Source organism: Myiozetetes cayanensis, unplaced genomic scaffold (genome assembly GCF_022539395.1).
Source record: "Myiozetetes cayanensis isolate MyiCay16 unplaced genomic scaffold, myiCay2020 scf27, whole genome shotgun sequence".
NCBI classification, from domain to species: Eukaryota; Metazoa; Chordata; class Aves; order Passeriformes; family Tyrannidae; genus Myiozetetes; species Myiozetetes cayanensis.
The window spans coordinates 407,597-431,525 of NW_026087488.1; the positions used below are offsets into that span (position 1 = coordinate 407,597).

At 53.8% G+C, this 23,929-nt stretch overlaps 1 protein-coding gene across 6 annotated transcripts in view; it reads right to left on the bottom strand.

The window, feature by feature from the left end:
* Positions 1–23,929, bottom strand: part of RAP1GAP2 (RAP1 GTPase activating protein 2) — a 57,050-nt gene that overhangs the window by 24,461 nt on the left and 8,660 nt on the right. For 4 of the 6 annotated variants that reach the window (XM_050321743.1, XM_050321740.1, XM_050321741.1 and 1 more), the window contains one exon: positions 18,094–18,129. In XM_050321743.1, the coding sequence (XP_050177700.1) occupies positions 18,094–18,129 (36 nt within the window). Of the gene's footprint in view, positions 1–5,189; positions 5,313–18,093; positions 18,130–23,929 lie in introns of those variants that run through there. The other 2 variants (XM_050321745.1, XM_050321744.1) reach the window with 1 other exon arrangement.

Sequence of the window (23,929 nt, forward strand, 5' to 3'; positions counted from 1 at the left end):
CAAGGGGACACCTGGTGCCCAGCAGGCACCAGGGCGGCTCTGCCTGCCCCCAGTGCCCCTGCACCCACCCTGGCCATGGCCACAGCTGGGCACCAGTGCACAGGACGGGTGAGAGCAGCCTCCAGAGCCGCATGGCTGGACACTGGTCTCTCCAGAAGGAAGCACAGGCATCGCTTTAGTAATTTTATTTCTTTGTTTTTCTCATTAGGCAAATTAAGAATGAAGGAAAAGAAAGAATTAGAATCCTGCATACTTAGTAAATCTAATTAAGGAAATACCTTAATGCAGTTATGCAGGGCCGACTGCAGGGTTTCCTAATGGAGACTGAGATCAGCTCTGCCATCCTGACGTGGTCCCATCCAGGACCCAGCTGTTGCCAGCTCCCAGGGAGGCAGAGCACAGCAGGCCAGGGCTGCTCCCCTGGCTTCTCCCAAAGTGGGAGAAAATGGGCATTTTTAACCCCATTTTGAATGCATGGGCATTGGTGAGCTCCCAGCAGCGTGAGGGTAGGTGAGGTCTTTCTCTTTAAAGTATCCCTGATCACATCCCAAAAGTACCTTTAAATTCATACCCTAAATTTGGTAAACCCCACTGACATACTGAAATTCTGATTTAAAAGTCCTGTTGAGCACAGAGCCAGAGCTGCCCGAACCCCCAAAGTGTTCCCAGACAGACTCTGACTCCAAGTACACACTTCCCTCTTGCTCTCTCAGCCCAAACCCTAATGAAAAACTCCTAATGTATCCCACCTTCTCATTTTGTCCATCTGATTTCCCAGATGGGCTCCAAATTGACACAGTACGTTCATATAAATCACACGTTGGAAGGGGAGATGTCAACATATTACCTGACACAGCGAAGTGCTCCACACTAAACGGTTGGCTCTACCTCTGTCATGCTGTGTAAATGAGACAGGAGCATCCCAGGTTACCCTTATGCCTACACTTAATTCCACAGATCAAACCTGGCCTAAGGAGGTGCCAAACTCCTACAGCAACAAGTTCCGCCTGTCAGATGTTGCATCCTTGAGAAGGTCAGCAATGACTGTCCTGTAAATTAACAGCCTCTATTTCTGGACTCATCATCTTTTATCCTTGATGGGCATTACCTTGCCAGCTGCTTCCTTTTTAGTTTATTTAATATTCTGTGCCCAGTCTGTAAAGTTTTCAGAGGGGACCATGGTTCCATATTGCTTTCCATGCTCCCCCTACCTGAGCTCAGCCCTGTCAGCAGCAGGCAGTGGGAGTGGGGAGCAGGCTGCTCACCCTCCCTCTGCGAGGGGCTCCTCTCCATCCCCCACACGGCTGGGACTGACCCCTGGCTCCCAGGACACAAACACCTGCCGATACCCCAGGTAGAGCAGCAGTGGCCAGGAACCCTCGGCAGCTGCTCACAAATTGCAAAAAAATCATCCAACCAACACTGTGGGTTTTTTGCAACATGGACAAGGGCACCTTGATGAGGGTTTACACCTGGAAATCTGCAGTGAGTGCCTGAACAAAGCACCTTGCCCTGACTTTGATCAGCTCTCCACCCAATCCCGGGATGCCAGGCAAGCAAGATCTCGCTGCATCATCACTCATCCCAGGGAGGACATAAGCAGAGGACACGCACTGCTGCAGGCTTCCACCAAAGTCAGACAGACCCAAGGCTCCAGAGCCCCCCAAGACCTGGACTCCTGCCCAAGCAGCCAGTGCTGCAGAGCTGCCAGAGCACTGAGCAGAGCCCCCACCATGGAACATCTTCCCTAAAAACTGATTTACCTTGTTATGTCCTGGCTCAGGATGGCCCTGCAGCATTACCTTCTCACACAGAAGCCTCAAAGTCAGGAAAAAAAAAAAGCAGCATTTTCTGGTCCACATTTCTCTCAATAAATTACACATTTGCAAACTGCCAGCCTGCACCTGCACACACACAGCATCACCAGTGCACCACCCCCAAAAGGGATCACAGCCAGCCTCGGAGCTAGGTGACATTTACTGCCAATGGGGTTGGCTTTAATTACCCCTCGGAACAGAGAATAAACATTGTTGAACAGTTCGGAGCGTCCCGCCCTTGTGCAGGCAGTGGATCCTTGCTGCCTGCACTGGCCATGGGAGTCTCAGCTGCCTCTGCTGGCCATGGGGGTCCCCTGCCCACACTGGCTGTGGGGTCCCAGCTGCCTCTGCTGGCCGTGGGGGTCCCTGCTGCACCACCCGTCCTGCTCGGGAGTGTGGTGAGGAGCTGACTCCTGCTTGGCCTGCACCTCAACAGCCACTGGAATCTTTCCAACTGGCCAAGGACTTCTCCCTGGGCCAAACCAGGACAGTAAAGCTTGATATGCAAGTAATGGTAGGAAGAAGTTTTTATCTTTTACAAAACGTGCTGTCTGCTTTCCCTTATAGGAGCAGAGAAAGTGGAGATTTTCTGTAGATCTGAGTAAATCAGCCAAGGCACATGCAGACGTTTTCAGACCAGAAGGCTCGTCTGATCCTATTCCTGCCAAACCTGAGCCAGAAGCCTCGGGCAGCCGTTTCCGAGCTGATTCAATAATTTGCAAATTGCAGAGAACAGCTCCCAGAAACCTGCATCTCCGAGCACCATGGGACTGATGCCAAACGGCAAAGGGAGACTGTGAACGGAGGGATGCCCCACACCGAGGCACCCACCCACCAGCTTTACTCCACAGCCACCATCTCATCACCTCACTTGCACATAGGACATTCAGGAAAATTCGTTTAGATAGAAATACAGTCCAAATTCCAGATTTCCAGAGCAGCACAGGAGCCAGGAGGAGCCCACAGTAGCAGCCACCCCCCAGGGTTCCCTGATGCTCCCCTCCCCTCAGCAGGGGAGGCATAGGTGGCAGATTGCAGGTGAAGGGGCAGGTAAGCATCACCCAGTTCTGTGAGGGGAGCCTGGTGAAGGTGGTGTGTTGAACTGCACTTTGCTGGGTTGCTAACAAGAAAGGGACATGGGCCACCAGGGACTCTGCAGCTGCCACAGATCCTGCCAGGCTTGCATATGGCTCATGGAAAGCAAAATTCAATTGCAAATGCAGAACAAAGACTGAATGTAGGAGGAAAAAAAAGCAAATAGGAGCAGGTGGAGGAACTGAGTCCCTTTTGACGATGCCGCTAGCAGTCCTTTCCTTTTCCTGAAGATTATGTCACTTTGATGGCCCTGGCAGCTTGCATAAGATGAAGCAACCACTATAAAGCACTGCTTGAATTCTTGCAATCACTCCCATGGAGGTTCCTCAGGCTGCAGCAGACAGGAAAAAACCTCCTCAGGGTCTTGTTCTCCCCTTGAGATGTCTGTGTGATTCCTGCTGTACTCAGTAAACCCCGCAGCAAGAACTGCACTGAGACAGTTTGTGCACAACATGATGCTGGAGAAAAAAACAAAAATAAAAACCAGACTTGCACATCACAGGGCAGATTCCTGTGCAAGTTCAGAGCCAGGTTTTTTCTCAGCCCTTCAGTGTCATGCTGAGCCCATTCATAGAAACCTGGTACCTGGGGGAAAGACAGCTCTGGGAGTCTTTCTTGATGTGACTGGTAAAGCAGTCACTGGCCTCAAGGCAAACACAGGATGGCCAACAGGTTGCAGTGGGGACAACATCCAGAGGAGCATTTGGACACTTGTGGCAGCACACACCTCCCTGGCACTCTGACGCTCCACAAACACAGCACATGGAAGTGGGAGAAGAGACTACAGGCTGCCTCTGCAACCAGTCAGCCCCCCAAAACTTGCTGGCCCATAGCCAGAGCCCATGGTCCACGGACAGAACTATGACAAGGGTGGGCCTGGGCTAAGCAAGACAAAACCCAAGGGAGCAACAGCAGGGACAGGAATGGTCAAGCCCACCAGTGAGCCCCAGTGCAGTCTCCACACCCCATCTCCCAGCCTGTGAAGGAGAGAGGTATAGGGATCCCAGCCATGGCTCAGCTTAGGTGATAATCCATCACTGCTGCTCACTCAGGGAAGTCAGGACCTGTAGGTTGTTCTTTTCCATCTGTTCAGCTTTTATGATCTACCGAAAACCCCAGAAAGGAGAAGAAAATATCCCAAAGCAACAGTGACACATGAACTCCCTCGGAAGGCCACTGTTCAAACATTAAAGTACCACTGAAATCCTGCTCTCAAGGGCACCAGCTGTCCAAGGCAAAGTCCCTATGGCAGAAGCACCGAAAAATGGGGTACAGACCTGCAACCCACAACTGGGGATGGACAAAAACCTTCCTTCCCAGTTGCCTTACTCTGATTTTTCATGTTCATAGATTAGGGAGTGGGAGGATACTCTACAATAAACATTCTAAATAATCGATTCTTCATTCATACGGGTTTGATGTAAGATCACAAACTGAACCAAGAAAAAAGAAACAAACAAAAAACGCCCTCAGTCTGCAGGAGTGCCCACATCACTTTCACCCCAAACTAGAGGTACACACACTGTGAGGTTTGGGTATATATTTCTGACTATGTTTAACACCGAAGTTGCCAGAGCAGCAGAGTCCTGGAGGAGAGAACTCCCTGCCCGAGGCAGCCCGCACAGATCAGCACGGGGTCAATCTCTGATGCCAACAGCAACTCCCGTGCAAAGCGGGGGGAGCGGAGCCCGCGGAGCAGATGCCAGCTCGCACAGTACTGCAAACAAGCCATTTCCTACGGCACAAAGTTGAACACGAAGTACAGCCCGTGGCTTCGGCAATGAAAGATGAAACCATTTGTCAGCTGTTCCCGGAGCAGACAAGCTGCGGAGCCGAGTTACAGCAGTTCTGCCTGCACGGGCGCCCTGAGGACCGAGCTGGTCCTCCGGGGTCTGCAGCAGCAGCGGCAGTGGGTGCCGGGGCTAACCTGGCTCGAGGAGGCTGTAATGCAGCCCCGCACACACGCGCGGGCACGCGTCCCAAACGGGTCACGGTTATCACCGGCTCCCGGTACCGCTGCCGGCACACAGCGTGAGCGGGTCACTGCTCTCCCGGCTCCCCTTGTCTGGTTCCCGGTACCGCTGCCGGCACACAGCGCACACCGTGAGCGGGTCACGGTTATCCCGGTGCCTGGTTTTCGGCTCCCGGTATCGCAGCCGGCACCCACCGCCCAGAAGCTCCATCCGCCGCTCCCGCCGCTGGCCCCGAGCCCCCACGCAGCCCCGGGTTCCGCTCGGCCGCCGGTACCCAGCTCCCCCCGGCTCCCCGCGCTGTCACCTTCTCTCGCTGCTCTGCCGGGAGCGGTGCAGCAGCCCGATCAGCACCACGGCCGCCCGCACGCCCGCGCGCCGGGACCGCGTCCTGCCGCCCGCCCGGGACATCGCCACCACCGCCGCCGACCGAGCCCGGCACCGGCGCGTCCACGGCCGCGACCGCCCCCGCCCCGCGCCGCCCCGCGCCGCCCCGCGCGCGCCCCGCGCCGCCGGTAACGAGCGGAGCCCCGCGGGGAGCGGCTGCGGAACGGCGGCAGCTCGGCTCCCCCTTCCCCTCGGGCCGTGCGTGTGTCCCCGCACACCCCCGGACCGGCTCTGCGGGGCAACAGGGACCTGGCCAAGGGACCAGGGACCCGACTGTCCGGGGCTCCTAAGGGATGAAATGCCAGCACCGCCCCTTCAACCTGCACAGCAGGAGGACTTTCTCCTGCCTCGCAGATGTGCCCCTTACCGCAGCAAACCCCCACGGGACTCCCCCCCCCAACGCTGCCATCCATCTGCAGGGCTGACCATCTCTCCCCACTGAGCCCAGGCTACAGCAGCAGGGCAGCACAGGCCCTCCAGCCTGTCCCTCACACCAGGAGCTGGCACACAGCTCCCTCCAGGAAATGAGAGTTATTTCTTTTATTAAGTAAACTGTAAATGATCTACTTCTCACCTCAGAACCTTTCCCTGGAAGCCTGTGTTGCTGTGGTGATAAAACACTCAGGTCCCTTTGCCCCCCTTGTCTCACCTTCCTCCTCTGCCAGTTTAATTTTCACAGAAATTAGGCACAGCACAAACTATAGCACTTTGAGCAAGCTCCTTGTCTGAGGGACGAAAGCACCATCCATGCTGCCAGCATGTGTGGGAACATACATGAGAACATCCCACCCAGCCCGGGACAGGACACTGGCCCCTCCCCAAAGCCCACTGGTGCTCCGCATCCCTGCAGCCATCCAGATACAGTCGAAACAATCCTCCTGCATTTGGTCAAGCCCATGGAAGCATTCCCCGTGGGTGGGTTTAATCAGCCTGGTCTTAGAGCAGGGAGGGCAGAATCCTGCTGGCAGCAGGGCACCGGGCCCCTGGGTGGCTGCTCTACAAAATGTCACAGCTGTCATGTCAGGGCTTTGGGGGTACCCTGCCACAAACAGGAGTCTGGTAGGGGGCCACATGCAGGCTGCAGGCAACCACAGCCACCGTCCACTCAAGTGGGACCTGCAGCAGCTCTTAGGCAATGATGGGGAGAACAGCCCTCTGCTCCCCACCCACAGAGCAACAGCCCGGCATGGAGCAGGAGCTGCCTGGAAACCCCCAGCTGGGGCAGTCAATCATTAACAGTGCATGGGGCTCCCCTGGCAAAGTCTGTAATTAATGTGTTTGCTCAGGAGAAACAGCTCACAAGAGGCCACAGACCACATCTGGCAGGGAGCAGCCGCTCGCTCCTGCTGCCTCCTCCTGCCTGTCACCCTCCTTCCTATCACTCCCCTCCCCTGCCAGCCATCCTTAAGGAGATCAACATAACCTCAGCTCTGACCATCTCTAAGTGTTTCAGCACAATCTCTACTCAGATGGATTCTTTAAATTCAACAACAACCCCCCATCATCACCGTAATCTCTTTCTGCATCCTACTGTAAGTCAGATAAAAACAGCCGTGATGTTATTTTTGTCAACACAGTATACGAATTCACCCCAGATAAACCAGACAGCGGTTCAGTGTCACCACAGCACCCATCCCAACCTACACTGTGCATGTAGAGCTCTCCAGAGACTCAAGATCCAAACATAAACCCAAGATCAATATTTTTGTATTTCACCAGATCCCGAGGTCCCTGGGGAGGCTGAGGCAGCAGCACTTCCAGCAGACAATTGTCAAGGTTCCCACTTCCCCACAGGGAAAAGCCCGGCCCATTCTCCAAGCACTCCAAAATGCATTTCTGCCCTTCAGAACAACATTAAATGATGCCAAACTGTGAGTAGTGGTGAGACAATGCGAGTGGGTAAGAGGATTAAACCTGGGTGCTACCTGCACCCCATGGCAGGAAAGAGCCCTTCACTCCCCTGCCAAGCCTCTCAATAAAGTTTTTGGTGGATCAACAGATCTCTTCCTGCAGAAAATATCTGCCTGCTTCCTTTCAAGCAGAAACCATCAGTCTGTCAAATCTCTCAGGCACAAAAAAGAGAAAGAAAAATAAATTAGGTCCCATTTCCCTGCCAAATTACACCAATTCTCCAGCACCTCATTAGCTTCCAGTTAATGGACGGGGAGGGGGTTAATTTTAAACCTTTTACCTCTCACATTAAACAGGCAGATTCAAATTTCATTGAGTCTCTCTCTCTGGAGACATTTTCCACATCTCTCCTCCCCTTTTCCAGACAAGTTAAGTATTAATGTCCTCTTGGTTTATGCTGAAGTGGCTTTGTATTGATTTTTAAAGATGTTCAATTCCCTCCTATTTGGAAATAGAGAAACACTTTGAGCAGACACTCAGCCACATTCCCTCTCCACTCAAACGCTGCCCAGCCCACACTGGAAGCAATTGGTTCTGGACTCATTGCAGCTGAGGGCTGAGGGCAAGATAATAAATGGTGAGGGGCTGGAGGTGGGCTGGGGGGGGGGAGGCGGTCATGGGTTCTCCTCGAAGGGCTGGATGCTCAGCCACTGGGCACACAGGTGAAAGGAAAGGGACCCTCCTGCTCCCGAGGACACTGCCTCCAGCTGTGGCAAGCCCTGCAGAAGCTGCCTTGTATTTCTTAGGTTCTTCTATCTGATGGCTGCTCCGGGATGGAGCAAGGCAGGATGACAGTGAGGCCTGGGGAGGCAGACAAAGTGTCAGGGCTGGTGCACCTGAAAGCCCCCACCTCTGCCCTGTCAGTGCCAGCACTCCTGAAAGCCCTCCAGACGTGCCAAAGGACATCTCCTCAGACAGAACATTGCAGCTCAAGAGGCTCCAAGTCTTCATCTTTCCTTTAAAAACTTCAGTATCACCCCTTCAGTGACTAAATGATCTCCAGGGTAAGCAGCTGTCCCTGTTTTATGAAGAAATAAATACGTCTCTAAAAATGCCCTGACATTTTTTCTTCATAGAAACAGTTTGGCAGCAAACGAGGAAGCCTGAGGGGCTGGAGGGAGTGCACGGCAGGTCAGGACAATGACGTGCCGTGATTGATACATCACCTGGCGGCCGGCTCGCTTGTGCAGAGCTCGACAGTTTCTTCTGGACACTCTTTTAAGAAAGAATGATCTGAAAACATCAGATTGGGACAAGATTGAGCCTTCATCCCTGAGAGTACTGAATCTGCGATGAACAAATGACACTGTTATTATGAAGCCATACATTTAGGTAATAACTTTGGCTTGTGTGTTGATGCTACAATGACACGAAAGCCCCCATGGGTGAGTAGCTCACTGACCTTCCTCAGCCACCAACAGGGCATTTCCACCCGTGGGGGACCCAGCCCCACCGTTCACGCCTGAGCTGCAGGTGCAGCTGACCCCAGCTCCCGGGACTCAGGAGTCCTTCAGCCAGAGCCACAGTGCTGCCTCATTAGATGACGCAGGATACGTCCCTGTCACCCTCCGTGCCTCCCTGTGCAGGAGATATTTCTGGCTCCCTCGCTCACGAGGGACAGCACCAAAAATACATGAGCTATGCCAGGCATTTGCCACAGCCTGGCTGGAGGCAGGTCAGCCCATCCCTGCAGTGGCTCACAGGAGCCCAGAGATCTGGCTGGGACCCTTCCCCACTACCCCAGGCTTTCAACTAGAGTCTCCCTAGGTGCTAACTACTACCTGAGCATGGACATCTGCACTGCCCAGGTGGGAGAGCTGGGATGGGGCAGCTACACCAGCACTGGGAACTGGGAGCCAGCGAGAAACAAAAGGAGACGATGCAACATGGACCAAAACCCAAAAATAGTAACCATTTCTCTGCAAAGGAGCAGTCACATCCCGATTTCCCTGGCATAGCAGAAACAGATTTGGGAGCTTGCAAACGAGGGAGAAAGCGATTATAGCATTTCAATCAGCACTGCAGGAAGAGGATAAGAGAGCATCCAGTTTTAGAGAAGTATCACAAGAAATAGAGCTTTAGATTACGTTACATTCAGCCCCAAGTAATCTGATTAGAAATTTATTTTATGCCTTCAGTTAGAAAGACATGGAGGAAATCCCAGGCAAACACAAAGCTGGCTCCTCCATGCAGGCAATGAGAGACAGAACACAAGTTTATCTCCCTAGAAATAGTGTCAGACAGGTGCAACATGGCAGCAGCCACCCTGGCACCGTGACAATTCCCAGCGATCAGACTGATGTGTGCAGCCCCAGGTTCCCAACCCCACCCCACACAGTCGGCAAGGCTCCCCCCACGCCGCAGTGCCCCAGAGCTGGCAGCTCACTGTGCCCCAGCACTGTGGCTCCCAGATGGAAGGACAGGTTGAAGTGCAAGGAGAAATTGGCCTGTTGAACTCAAGCAGGAGCCCAGGCCACAGGCTCGCCCCTGTCCAGAGCCCATCCCTATCACAAGCGTGGACAAGCATCAGCCTTCTACCTGACCTGGGGCTGAGCGGAGCCCACAATGGCCCATCTCCCCAGCACGACTTCCAGCCCTCACAGGCAATAAGCAGAGAGAGCAGTCAAAGCCACAATGGAAGAACAAAAATGAAAGAACTTTCGCTGCAGGAGGGAGCTGAGGTCAGCCAGGTCCTGTCACCCTTCCCTGGGCAGGCAGAGCAGATGCCCAGGAACACAGCTAAGGAAGGTGCAGGAAGCAGCTCCTCCCTGCAGACCCCACACTGTCCCTGTTCAAGGCCACACAGAATCTGGAGCATCCCAATGAGTGTGCAAGCGATGCCAAGCACCACATGTGATGGACACACTTAACCAGACCAACAACATTTTGGTACCAGCTCCAAAGAGGGTAAGGTCTGAGCCATAGGCAGGAAAGCCACCAAGTTTCAGTGACCCGGGAGCATCAGCGACAGAAGCCTGGAACACTGACCATGCAATCAACACATGAATAGCAGGTGGTTTTCCAAGACTCATTTATCAAGGAACAAAGCAAACTGTGGGTACAAGGAGTCTCGTACACACCTCTCCCATCCACCATGTGCCACTTGGCTACAGGCCAAACACTATCCCATAATTCCAACAGCTGAGTAAGACACCTCTGAGCCCTCCCTGCCCAGCAGTGTAGCTGCATGATGGCAACCGGGGGCAGCATCAGCAGCTCCTTGGGGTAACTGTGTAATTTCCGATGGCATAACAAGAACAGGGTAATCATGGCAATGACAGCAGCACGATTACATGGAAATTGTATTCCTGATAATTTGGGGTATTTCTCCCTGTGAATGCAGACTTCCCGAAGAGATGAGCTCCAAGATTTCAGCATCCAATTAAATTAGATCAAATCAGAAGAGGAAATTAGTCTCTACAGCATGAGCAGATCCTCTGAATTTTACTAGTAAATCAGTGAACTAAATGTCACCCTTCATCATTAAAATTACTAATAAAGCCAGATTTGGGATGCACAGCCAGTGACATGCCCAACTCTTCCAGCACCACCAGCACCCTGTTCAGCCCCTGGTCCTTCCTCCGCTCCCCATGCAGAGCAAAGGTCATTCCTGAAAACATTATTCCAATCAATCACCACTGGAATCCTGTCGGGAAGCTCAGGCTTAGGCACAAACTTTAACCTCAACCAAGCAATACCCTTCCCAAGGATGCTGAGAGGGATGTGGGAGGAGGGGGCTGACCTCAGGCAGAGGCAGGGAAGAGCACAGTGGGCTCAGGCAGGAGGCTCAGGCTTCCAGGCACTGCTTGCTGAGACCAGCGTTCCAGGGGAAGCTGCCCTCTGCCCTGCACCGGCTCTGATCAGCCACAGGCAGGGGGATGCAGGGAGAGGTGCAGGGCCAGCAGCTGCAGGCGATGCTGACCTGTGTCTCCGAATCCTGTGGTTAAAGAAAGCCATCACCTCAGCCCCATCCCAGCAAGAACTGGTCTCAGAATAAACATCCCAAAGCACTCAGAGACAGCATGGGATGCAGCATGGTGGCACTAGTCCCATGCTGCACAGCTAAAACCCAGGCTCGGGTTTTGCTAACCTGGCCCCAGGAGCCGTGGCTTTGCTGGGCATGACAGTGCCGTGCAGGAGTCCAAGGCAGATGGACTGCAGTGAGTCCTTGCACGAGCAGAGCAAGCAGGAGAGCTGGTGGCTGCAAAGGCAGGTCCTGGTGGCAATGCTGGCCACACAACCCGGAGGGCTGCTCCTGCTCTGGAGAAGCACTAATCCCATTACACAAAGAGGAGCCCAGCTGAGCGGAGCATGCGCCTGGGCCTCTCTAATCCCCCTCCCCAGCGGCTCCACCGTCGCTCCTCTCCTGAGCCTCCACTGCCACAGTGGCACCCCTTGGTCCACTGTGGATAGATGCCTTTTACCTCCAGTCACCCCGAGGGGGAATGAGCAGTGGTGGTGAGCACCAGGGGCTCATCAGCACGCGCAGGAACACGCCCTGGTGCCGCAGGGGGTGGCAGCTGGAGCAGCAGTGCCGGAGTCCCAGCAACTCCCCCAGGAGACGACACCGTCTCAATTACCCACCTCCCTCAGACACATTGTTTGATGTGAGAGCATCAAAAGACATATAATTTGCGGAGCTAAAACATGGATATTATCTCTGACACATCCATACCACAGGGAACATGCTGAAGTCAATCACATCCAGAAAGAGGTTTTTGTTGCTCTACAGCTTTTTTCTTGCCTCTTGCTCCAGATCAAAAAAAGATGGAAAATGAAGACGTTTTTAGCTGCAAACCCACAATCTTCCTCATCCAATCACCTCATGCTGTGCAACTTCATCAATGATCAGGAACAAGAGACCCAGATCAGCATGTCGGGATTTTGGGAAGTGCGCTCTGCATTCCAAACTGGAGAGGATTAACACCATACTGCTCGTAGGAAGAAGGAGCTGTTGTGGTCTCTGGTGTGACATCAATAACATTTGAGAAGAATGAGACAGGACAGTGCCTGAAAGGACTGACCTTTTAGTCTCCATAGAGACTCAAAATGTAGCTCTGACCTATTCAAGTACCTGTCAAGCCTCTACGTCACTCCTGGGTGGGAACCTGAGACGAGCTATGTTTTTACAACAGGCTTTGGAAGATGTGAGTTCCTTGGATATTGTATAGGTCCAACGCCAGTGTTTGCTCACCACATGCAAAACCAGCATCACAAGTCACACCAGATATAAAACAGTAGAGATGGAGAGGGGCATTTCTAGCCCAGGTCCATGGACCCTGCTAGCACCAAACCTTCCCACAGCATAAGAGTGCTGCTGGGTGCCAGCAGCTGCCCATCTCTGCCAGACCGTAGGGCTCACTAGCACTGGAGGCAGCAGGAGGACAGGACCCCGCTGACTAACAGGAGAAGCGACAGCCGGCAGCAGCAGTACAGCAATTAACAAAATTATCATCAGGAACAAACCACAAGCTTTGGCAGAGTGCCTGCACGGCCACGCCGGCACTGCCTGCCCTGCTCCAGGCTGCTCACACTGCCCAAATCGCTCCCCAGTGGCCAGCAGGCACGTGGCCATGGCTGGGGGCAGCCAGTGGGCATGCCAAGTAAGACAAGAGCTTCTCCAAGCCCTGCCTGGGTGAGATCTGTGACTCCTGCAGACAGGCCCGATCTCCTGCACCCGGACACAGGGGAGTGAACCTGCAGGCAGATGGGACCACAATCACCGCAGCCATCACGTCTCCCTCCACCCATCATAACCATATTTACTCTCAGAGGGTGGTTGTTCTCTGAAGCAGCCACCCTCCAACTATCTGCAAACAGCTCCCAGCCTGACAGGCTGTAAATATGGCAGGAGGAAAGATGTATAAACCATCACATTTTATTAGTTCTGAGACAGAGCTAAAAATAGACCCACGTGGGGCTGCTCAATCTTCTGGGCAGATGTAATTGTGGATAATCTAGCTTTAAATATGGGAAGGCTGTCTAACAGCAACAACAACATTTTAACATATGGACGGGGCGGCACACACGAGAACGTGCCACTGCGCCACCTCCAACGTCACCAGGAAGCAGCACTTGCATTGCCAGGTCCCAGCCCACCACTTCCACTCCATAACTGGGCCTTCTGCAGGAACAAACCCTCCCATAAACCCAAATATATACAGTGAGACACTAATAGGAAAGCATGGAGTCAAATACCAAGGGGGAGCATCAGTGAAGCTGTGCCAGCACACATTTCCCCACCCTGAAATTTTATATAGCTAAGGCTTACCAGATTAAATGGCTGAAACACTCCAAGTCCTCAGAACTGACAGCACCTTCCTCCTCCTGGGAAAGTTTCCTCTGTCCCCAGCAGACTGTGAGATGTGCTGGGAGGATGCTGCATCGGCGCAGGGCTGGGTGTCTGCAGGCAGCCAGGACGATAACCGCCCTTCCACGAAAGAGGGAAGTGCTCCTGCCTGCTCACCAGAGATAGCAGGGAGACGTTGGGACTGGCTGGATTTCATAAATCCCCCACCAGTCCTTGGGCTGGCCAGGGTAGGATGGACTGTGCCCTGCCACTGTCCCAACAGGCAACTCAGGCAGCAGTGGGGATGGTGGCAGACAGTGCCTGCAGCAGCAGCAGGAATGTGTCACCATCCTTGGCCACATGCCTGCAGTTCCTTGGCACTGTGAGGGGTTTCATCCTAGCAGGGACCCAGCACAAAACCTGCTGCCAACACAAGGACTCATTTTGCCCAGGATGCCATGCCCAGCCATGACTGTCCAAGCTGCCACAGCCCTGCACTCCTCTGGGTGCCTGAATAACACCCACCCAGCACAGACCCATTGAGAGAGACAGCCTGGTTTTGCTCTGTCCCTCCTGCCCAGCACTGCTTTAACAGGGTTTAAAGTTTGCTCCAAGTCCCTGGGCACCCCTCCCACCCCAGCCCCACATGCTCAGTCCTTCCCTGGCATTTCTGCATCAGAGCTGGGATAACCCCCCACTCAGGCTCAGGGAGAGGGTCACTGCCAAGGGTCCCACCAGGCTCCAGAACTGGGATAACCATCCCTAGGCATGCTGGCAGGCAGAGGTCACTGCTGGGGTTTCCACTGGGCTGGCTCCAGGCTCAGCAGCCTTGGAGAGAAGCAGTTCCAAAGTGAGGGAGATGGGAAAGCCCACCTGCCTCCCTGTGTGCTGCACTGGTTTTAACCGTGTTTCCTTTGCATGCACTACTCCAGCTAAGTATAACTGCAAAACATACATTTTCATGCAATTATCCATTTATAAAGTGCTAACAAGTCAAAGGAATTTACTTAGATGCAATCTGCTCGCCAGACCTTGTCCTCATAGGACCCAAATGCAAACCTCCAAGATTAGTGCAATAGTCAGAGCAGCCACTGCCAAGAAGCTAAATTATTCCCACATCTTCCCATTAACTCAGCTCCGGCCCATCAAATATTAAAGAGCCCTAAGCCTGGACACAGCTCATTTTATGAAGGTCAAGTAAATCTTTCATCTCTTCCCACCTTTATCTTCTTGATCCCATCAGCAGAGGAGCATCACATGCTCTTTCATATGAGTTCTGACTGCATACATGTTGACTCCCAGTAATTGCTGTACAGGGCTCCTCCATTCCACGGAGACATGATTATTTCAGTGCTATTTTTGCTTTATAAGGCTAAAGGAAGAGGTGACTCTTTGCCTGAAGGAGGGAATTTTTTTACTGATTTTTTTGTTTGTTAAATATTCCAGGGTTTCTCAGTATATCCCACCAATACCAACAAGCAAATAACCAGTGTGCAGAGGCGGAAGAGCTCTCAGCCAGCAGAGGGCTGGTAAACCCCCTCCAGGACACCACTCTGCCAGCTTGTTCCTGAGATGAGGAGGAAGGTCCCCACACATTCGTCCTCATCAGAGGAAGGTCCCCACGGGTTTGTCCCCATTGCACCTTTTCACCTCCAGCATCCCCAATACAAGAATTTCCCAAAGCCTGGGGGCCCAGGGGCCCCTGACTGCTCCCTTGGGAACCCCTGCACCTGCTGGGCTGCCTGAGGTTAGCACAGGGCAGCTGTGAGAGGCAAACAAACCCACCTGGCTGGCTCACCTGGCCAGGACTGGTATTTGACATGCAAAGATCCTTTGCAGGGCTGATGTTTCCCTCCAGGGTGACCTTCCTGCTTGGGAAGTGGCTTTAGCTGCCATCTGGCTCAGCTCTTCCCTTCCCAGCAGCACAAGCTGACCTGAACCCCCCCATGTTTGACAAAGTCTGCAATGGAGCTGTTCCCCAAGGAGCACCCTGCGAACCCGCAGATGCTGCCAGCTCTCTGTGAGGGGGGAGCATGTCCCAGCTCCCCAGAGCAGCCCATGGCTCCCCACAGCAGCCAGAGGCTCAGCTCCCTTCTGCCCCAGGACACTGGTTTCCAAAGCCAGGGCTGGCCCGTGGCCAGGGCATCTTCAAACCCGAGTGGTGGGACAGGGCATGCCAGCTCCTGGCTGGGGGCCCATGGTCTCAGGTTCCTCTGCCCAGCAGGCACGGGCACGGCACAGCTCCTGGGGGAAAACCAGACCCAAACTCACCAGAGCTTCCTGGGCATTTCAGAGTCCAACTAGTGAGCGTGGCTGTTCGGCAGCAGACACCCATGGCTGCTTGAGCCTTCGGCAGCACCTTCCCTGCCCAAGTGCAGCACTGGCACCTCTGTCAGCACCCGTGACCAGAGGGGTCAGCCAAGGCCCTGCCCATGATGCCAGGGCTCCCCACCCATCCTGTCCTCCAACACTCCCATTCTGCAGTGCCTACTCATGCTCTCCAGTCCCTCAGACATGGTTACCATAGGAACTAATGAAACCCAAACTGAAGAAGAAAAAGGAGAGACAGTCAGAGGGAAAACTGCTTTGATGCTCCAGTGCCACCTGCACGGGTGAGTTTACCCTGACCCTGTGTGGACGAGTTTATCCTGACAGAGGACAGGCAGGGATTGCCCTGCATCCTAGAGCCTCACTCAGCCCTCCTGCTGCCACGCTCCGTCCCCCCAAACACCAGATCTGAGAGGCCACATCCACCACTGCTCACTGGTGTCCCCCCTGCCATATTTCTGCAAGTCAGTGTTGATTATTTGCAGCAGCATGAGGCTCCCTGAGGTTCTCAGATTTTTGCTAGTAACTTATACAGGGAAAGAAAACTGCCCATGCTTGGTGCCTCTGTGCTGTGGGTTAAGCCACGACACTCAGGCAGCGGCTGCAGCAATAACAAGAGGGTGCTAGAAAACCAAAACTTTGGGTTTATTATATTTTTATAATTTTAAAAGCTTTTACAAATGTGGCTGGGCCACAATTGCAGAACCACTTAATGAAGCAAACTGCCCACAGATTAGAAGCATTACAGGTCTATGGGAAGTATTAGCTGCAAAGAGCAGTGGATGTTCATCAAAAGCTCCAAGGAAACTCTTTTCACTGGCCAGGGTAGGAGGAGGCAGAGGGAGAGAAAAATGTGGACCCAGACCCTCCCCCTTCCCAGGCTGTTGGGAGCGTGGCAAGCATGCCCACAGCACTTCCATGGCATTCCAAGTGCGGCAATGGTTGCCTGGCACAGTTAGAAGAGAAGGGTACACAGGGTTTCTGCAGCAGAACTGCTGCACCAGCCCTGGAAAAAAATCAGGGCACAGTGTACAGCAGAGTACACGAAGCAGCTCAGTCCTTCTCAGCTTCACAGGAAAAGGAAAGTCTGCAGAGAATTCCCTCCACTCCCCAAAGTGGTAAACATTGATTTAAACTTCTCATTAGTTCAGCACAACCTGAGCAATGAGCACAACCAACGATTCTGCTGTGCCATTTACAACAGGCATTTGCCAGCTCGTTCAGGAAGCAGCTCCCCCAGGCTTTCCAGATACTTTTCCATTAATGAATAATTTGCACAAGTAATGATAATAAAGGGAAACCGCATGAGCTGTCCCCCTACACACTGCCCAGAGCCCAGGGGAGATTTGGGCAGAATATGCCTCTATCAACACGGGGTGAAGCTGATAGTACTGGAGTCAATGTGCTCACAGTGGGGAACCCCCAACCCGGGGAAGCTGACCCAGAATCCAGCAGAGGGAAGGATGCCCTACAGTGGAAGGGAAGGAACTGGTGCCCCCAGACTGGAGGACAGAGCTGGTGGGAACAGGAAGCAGGTCCCAGACAGCCATGAGTGCTGGGGGAGCAGAGAGCATCACCATTCCCAGACCTTCCTCACCTGCTTTTCCCCATCAGCTGATGACATATCCCAGCAGGGGTGGTGACCCCACATGTCCTGCTCCATCACAGCACAGGACCTGGCCCAGCAACCGCCTTGCCAGAGCACCACAGTCCACACCACCAGTGCCCAGCAAGTCTGTGGCAAATCCAAGATGGACCCACCAAGCAACACTGCCAGTCCAGAGACTCTCCTGGGCCCAAGCAACACCTCCACCCCTCCAAAGTGTGCCCAGAGTCCCCCAGCAGCACGGGAGAGGAGCTAGGTCACAAGCACTCACTCTCCCACTGACACCCAGCCCCTCTCCAGACTGCAAGATTGAAAAACAAAATATGGAACCTCCAGACTTCACTGGATTTACACCCAGAAGCTCAGTGCTGGCCCATCCTGCCAATTCCCACCCCTACTACCCCAAGGCAGAGTTGGTGCCCTGTGGGTTGGCCAGTGGCACACTCAGCCCACTGATGTTACAGTGGTCATGTCACTGTGTTTGTTATAATCTCCCAGTGTCTGATTCACCTTAGACTTTCAGAACAGGCTATGGGACATGCACAAATGTATGCCCTGGAATGGGTGAACATGGCTGGACTCCACTGAACCAGCTGGAACCCATCTCCCAGGAAAGCATCCTCCCCACACAGAGCCAGCTCCCAGCACTGCACAGGAAATCACTACGTGAAAGAAGAGTCAGGTACTCACTTGATCTTCAGGCTGGCCAGCATTGTCTTGTCAATCCTGGGGAGAGAGCAGAGGAGGGCATTACTGTGGGCACAGGGGCTGCAGATGTAGCAGGGGGGCTTGGGTACTGGGGTCTCCTGCCAAACACAACCTCAGCATCTACTTCAGATGTGCCAGTGCTCTGGCTGACATGACAATCACCACAGAAGGACTTCATTAGAAAACAAATTCAACCAAAATTTAACCCAAAGTGAAACCTGGTAGCAAGTAAGACAACCCCTCCCAGTTCTTTCCTGGTGGTGACCAGTGCAGAACTGCTGCCTCCCCAGCTGGAATGCCAGAGGTGGGTGAGCTGGGCAGCAAAGGAGGACATCACCCATGTCCTGGCTATCTCCAAAGCACAGCTCCCCTGAAACATGTATTTACACATGATAGACCCATGACAGCCCTGAGGTGCTGGGAGGATCCCACCAAACCCCACAAACATGACCCTCCCTGGGGAAGACAGGATACAGAGTGGCCAGATTGATCCCAGTCCCACTGGCTCACATGGAACCAGGAGCCCCAGTTCATTCACTCATTTCCTTGGCACCGTTAATGAGTGCCCATCTCCACAGAATCTTTATGGTTAAAGTCATATTAATATTAATTAATGCAAATCATAGTGGTCTCAAAATGCAAAACAATGTCTTTTGGCAGTCATTGCAAATGCTCTATTATCTGCCACATGGAATCACTTCCACATCTCAAAAAAGACCAAACCGAAAAAAGAGCACCCTCAACGCCCTCTTGTTTCATGCTGTGATCACAGAGGACACAGCACAGCCACAGAAACACAGCTTCCACCTCCGCTCGCAGCTTTACCTTCCCCGCCCCTGGCTGGGCTCTGCTCTCAGGAGGTGGCTGCACCCAAGGGTGACACAGCAGGGCCAGGTCCCCAGCATGCCGTGCCACAGGCTGAGCCTGACAGGGACCAGGGCAGCGGCACCGTCACCCCTCCCAGGGTCCCTCTCTAGCACCATCATTGCACTCACAAAACCCCACAGCCACAGGAGCTCCATTCCAGGCACTTCCTCAAACATCAGCTCCCATGCTCTGCCCTGAAGAGCCAGGGCACTGCTGCTCCTAAAAATAGACCCAGGGCACCTGCTATTGTCACTTAATACCTAACAAGCCTGCCCAGATCTTGTTGATCATTAAATCAGGTTGAACATCAGAGAATGCTAGGTGGCAGAGCTGTTCCCTGGCTTGGTGGTAGGTGCAAAAGAGCTCGGGGAGAGTGGGTGGCAGGGGCAGTGCCCATGGGACCGGGGCCTGAGTGGAGACTGCACTAGAGTGGCTCCATCTGGAACCACGGGAATTAAAAACAGTTGTTATTTGGCCTCTTAGAGAGAGAAGAAAGAAAAAAAAATCAAAACAAAACAAAAAAGAAATACACAGGAAAGAAACTCCTCTGCTTGGGAAACCGCAGTTGCACTATGACTATGAGAGCCGTTTGTCTGCCCTGCCCCGCTCCCAAGGAGGCAAAGTGAATCACCCCATGCCCGTGCTCTGGTACAGCCCTGGGGCTCCACGGCCCTGGGCAGCACCAGTCCCAGGGCAGCACCAGTCCCAGGGCAGCACCAGTCCCAGGGCAGCACTCGCAATGGCTTTGCTCACCATGTGCATCCCTACAGTCAATGTGGGGCACCACATCTGCCCCCCAAGACAAGCACGCTGCTCCAGGACCTCGCCAGCAGCAGATGAAGCCGGTAGAGAGAAACAAAAAAAAATTTCCAGCCCAGCAGAGGTTGGAAATAGCAAGTGCAGCCACAGCGAGCAGCGGTTGGGCGTGCCCGGCCACCTCACACACGGTCCCACAGGAAGGGTGGGTCGGCTGGGACCGTGAGAAGATGCAGGTGCAGGTCCAGGGCTGTAGCAGGTCCCTTCTTTTCCCGTAAACGCCCAGGGAAAGGTTCTCCTGGCTGCACACAGGAGCATCTTCCCCAGGGACCCAGGAAGATGTGCACCGACCCCCTTGGGAGATCCCCCACAACACATGGAGAATGAGGCTCCTCCCCCGGCACTCCCAGTCTGTATCTCTCACCATGCAGACACCAACGCTGGTGTTTAAAGGAATGCCCATGTCCTGTTCCCCCCAGCCCTGTGATGGAGGCACAGCCCAGCCAGCATCCAGCACAGCAACCAACAGCCAGTGCAGCCCCTCCCCAGCCAACAGAGCCCTCCCTCCCGCCAGCCAGCAGACCACGTTTTCCTGAGTGACTCTCCAGCTTGCAGTTGTCTTTTTCCAGCAACTGCCAAAGCACAGCAGAAAAACAACAGAGCAAAGCCCAGTTGGCCCCTGACCATCTCTGCCAAGGGGGGCTCACGGCTCTGCTCCACAGCAGCGGGAAGCTCCCAGGATGCCCCCAGTGCAGTCAGGGCCACAGAGCCACTGCCCTGACAGAGACTGTGGGGCAGAGCTGTCCAAGAGCTGCAAAATGAGCCCACATTTCACAAAACTTATTTGTACAGAAGTTTATCCAAGTGCTCCTTTCCCCTTTGTATGTAAAAAACCCACAATCCAGCCAAGGCAGCTCACTTGGCTTCAGAGAGGCGTGTGCTCCATCCCAGGGGACTCTGCTGAAAGCCTCGCCGTGCCAGCTGCCCCCCCAGAGCCCTCACAGTTACTCAGCATTTCCCCCAGCTGGTCTCAAGCAGCTCCAAGCCTACAGGACCACATTTTCCCTCAAAGCCTTGGAGCTGCCATTGCCCAGTCCTGGTCCCTACAGCTGTTGCAGAACAGAGAGGGGGCAGAGAAACCCTCTGCCCCAAACACCCAACACCATTACAGTGTCACTGACTGGGTCTGATCACAGTCACACAGCACAGACCTGGAATGGGCATAAAACACCTCAGAGAGGGGACCTGGAGGGAGGGCAGAGGGAGAACAGTGCATTTTCTTGAGATATTTCCCTACAGATCAACACCTCTTGGAAGGAAGGGACAGGAGCAAACAGGTCCACTGAACTCAGGGTGCAGGTGAGACCCGTGGTGCTCTGCTGAGGACAGACAAAGCAGCAAGAGAAAGGTGCAGGGGCACAGAAGCTCCTGCAGGTGATGTGCCCACAGGAGCCCACCGTGAGCTCCCAGGGAGGTCTCCTCACTGCCTGGTGCTCGCAGGGCCCACAAGGCTTTGCTGGGTTGAAGCTGTGCTGGGCTTCCCATGGGCACAGAGGGAAGCAGGTCCTTCCCAACACCCCCACACTCGTGTTGGCACAGGGTTGTGGGAAAGGCTCTGCTATGAGGGCAGAGCCACCACGAACTGCAGCGTGTGGTGCTTCCTCCTTTGAAGCCGCAGAAGGAAGAAAAGGTCCTCACACGGCTCCCAGAAGTGAGGGAGGGAGGGAAAGGGAAGGCACTCACCAGCCGTAGCCGCCGAAGGAGACGCTACGCTTCCTCTGGAACATGGTGACGGCTCAGCGTGCCTGGGCGCTGTGGGGGCAGCGGGGATGGGGCAGTGGCACTTGTGTGCCAGCCGTGAGGGAGCTGTGCTGGGGCGGGGGCACTCCAGCCCCTCCTGGTCAGCTGCCCCCAGCACAGCAGCGCATGCACACATGCACACACAGACACCACAAAAAAAGTCATTTCCTTTTCTTTTCGTGGCCACAGGCTTTTCGCAACCTCACACTGCAAATATCGTATTTCTCCTAATGGCAGGAGCCGCTGTGCGGGCCACGGGGCTCAGCCACAGACATGTGTCGCCCACAAACATGCCCTGGGCTGCCCCAGCCACCAAGGCCGAATCCAGAGGGTCCTGGTGGCAGCACCATTGTCTGCCTCTTCCTCTCTGTCCCTGAAATGGTAGGGCTGCAGTCACAGAACAAGGCTGGCTCCCTGGCAGGGGAACCTCCACCTGTCCCTCCAATGCCCATCTGGGGACATCCTACTAGAGGCTTCAAACCTCAGTAAGCAAAAATCCCATCACCTCATCCCTCATGGTGAACAGATCCCACTACCCTAGAGCCCAGCGAGCCATCTCCCACCAGCTCCCACACATTTTCCCTCCTCTGGTTCCCCAGCAGCTCTGTAAAGCTGAAGTGGCATCTACAGCCTGATCACCACACAAACCCCTCATCATTTAACAGCCATGCTTCAGAAATCTCATGGAAATGGAAATGCTGACCTCTAGCTGGGTATGAGCTCCCATCCATCTCAAATCCCAAGAAAACAGAAACTGTTCCCGGCCCCAGGCTTTGGGCATTGCAGGGCCCAGCAGAGCTGTGGGGAGGTGAGCCAAGTTCCAGAGGTGGGCATAGTGCCCAGGTGTCCTCACAACTTCCACTTCCCCAAACCAGCCAAGAGTGCCTGCCTGCATCCACTCAGGGCTGGGCTACACTGGGGGATCACCCTCCACCAGCCAGAAAGAAAGGGTGGGAATCCTGAGCACCCCTCAGCAGTCAAGGGGCAGGGAGAGCTTTCCTGAGGCAGCAGCGTGACACCAGAGCGTAGCCTGGCACCGCAGCCAGGAGGGGTGAGCTGCTCACCAGCGCATCATCCACTCTGCTCTCGGGATCCAGGAGCCCAGAGCTCATGTCCCAAAGCTGCAGCAGTTCAAAGACCAGAGAAAGCCTCTGACTGCCAAGGTCCGACCAGGTCGGCTACAGAACACTCACCTCCTACCCTGGTGATCCAAACAAACGCCTGGTGCAGACACAGAGCATCTCCTTGTCCCAGCACTCCAGGCAGTGCTGGCTCCAGGGGCTAAGGCAGCTCTAGCCCAATGCTGTCATCCAAGCACCCAAAAGCTTTAAATTGAGAGACATTTGGATTCTGTCTGATGTGTAAAAGAAAGGGGCAGGGCAGGGGGGGAACGACAGTATAGGGAGTTGGAGAAATCACTCAACTCCAGGGAAAAAACTTGGATTGAAATCCAGCTATTTCAACTCCTACTTTTCTGCCCACAGCCTTAAAGGGATGAAAGGATGGAAATTCTTTGCATTTTAGAGCTCCTAAGGACGTTCTTAAAAAAACAAAAAAACAAAACAAAAAAAATACAAAACAAAAAAAACCAAACAAAACCAAAACAAAACAAACAAAATTCCAAAACCAAATAAACAAACAAAAAAACCCAGGTTGCAGGCTTTGCATGGCTTTGCCATAATTCAGGTACTACGAAGCATCTGGAGCAGACATTTGCTTGCAGCACGTTTGCTCCTGGCCTGCATGATCCTTGTCAAAGCTCTGCATCAACTGCAGTGTGACGCTATTCTCTCACTTCATCTTCCCCCAGGTCTCATATTCCTTACACTCAACCCAGCTGATTTCTGCCCAGCTCTACTGAGCTGCTCACAGTTAACATGGCTTGAAAATCAAAGAAGGGAGCTTCCTGCACAGCCAGGCTCTGCCACACATGGGAATAACACCCAACATATCCTCTTCAGTGCAGCCCTGCACACAGAGGTTTGGGACAGGGAGTGGGAAGCACTGACCTTAGCTGGCACTATATTGAGAACAACTTGGAGAGTCACAGAGAAACAGCCAGCTCTGCTTTTAGACCTTTCCCATTGCAGCACCATCAGCACCAGGTACTACATCTTGTTCTGCCATTTCAGCCCCGTGTGAACTCGGGGCTGCTGGAGGTGACATGGAAGCAGGGAAGGCGACAGGGACACACACAGCAAGGCAGGGCCCAACTCCCCTTTGCTAGGAGGTCACCACAGTCAGTAGGTCAGAATCACTCCAACAGCTCTTCCTCATGCCTCATCTGCACTAAATTATAGAGTAATCACACACCTCTCCCAGGATTTTGGAGCACAGGAGTGCAGGACACTGGTATGGCCTTAAGAACACATCTCCCTTTCCCGCTGCCCAAGAG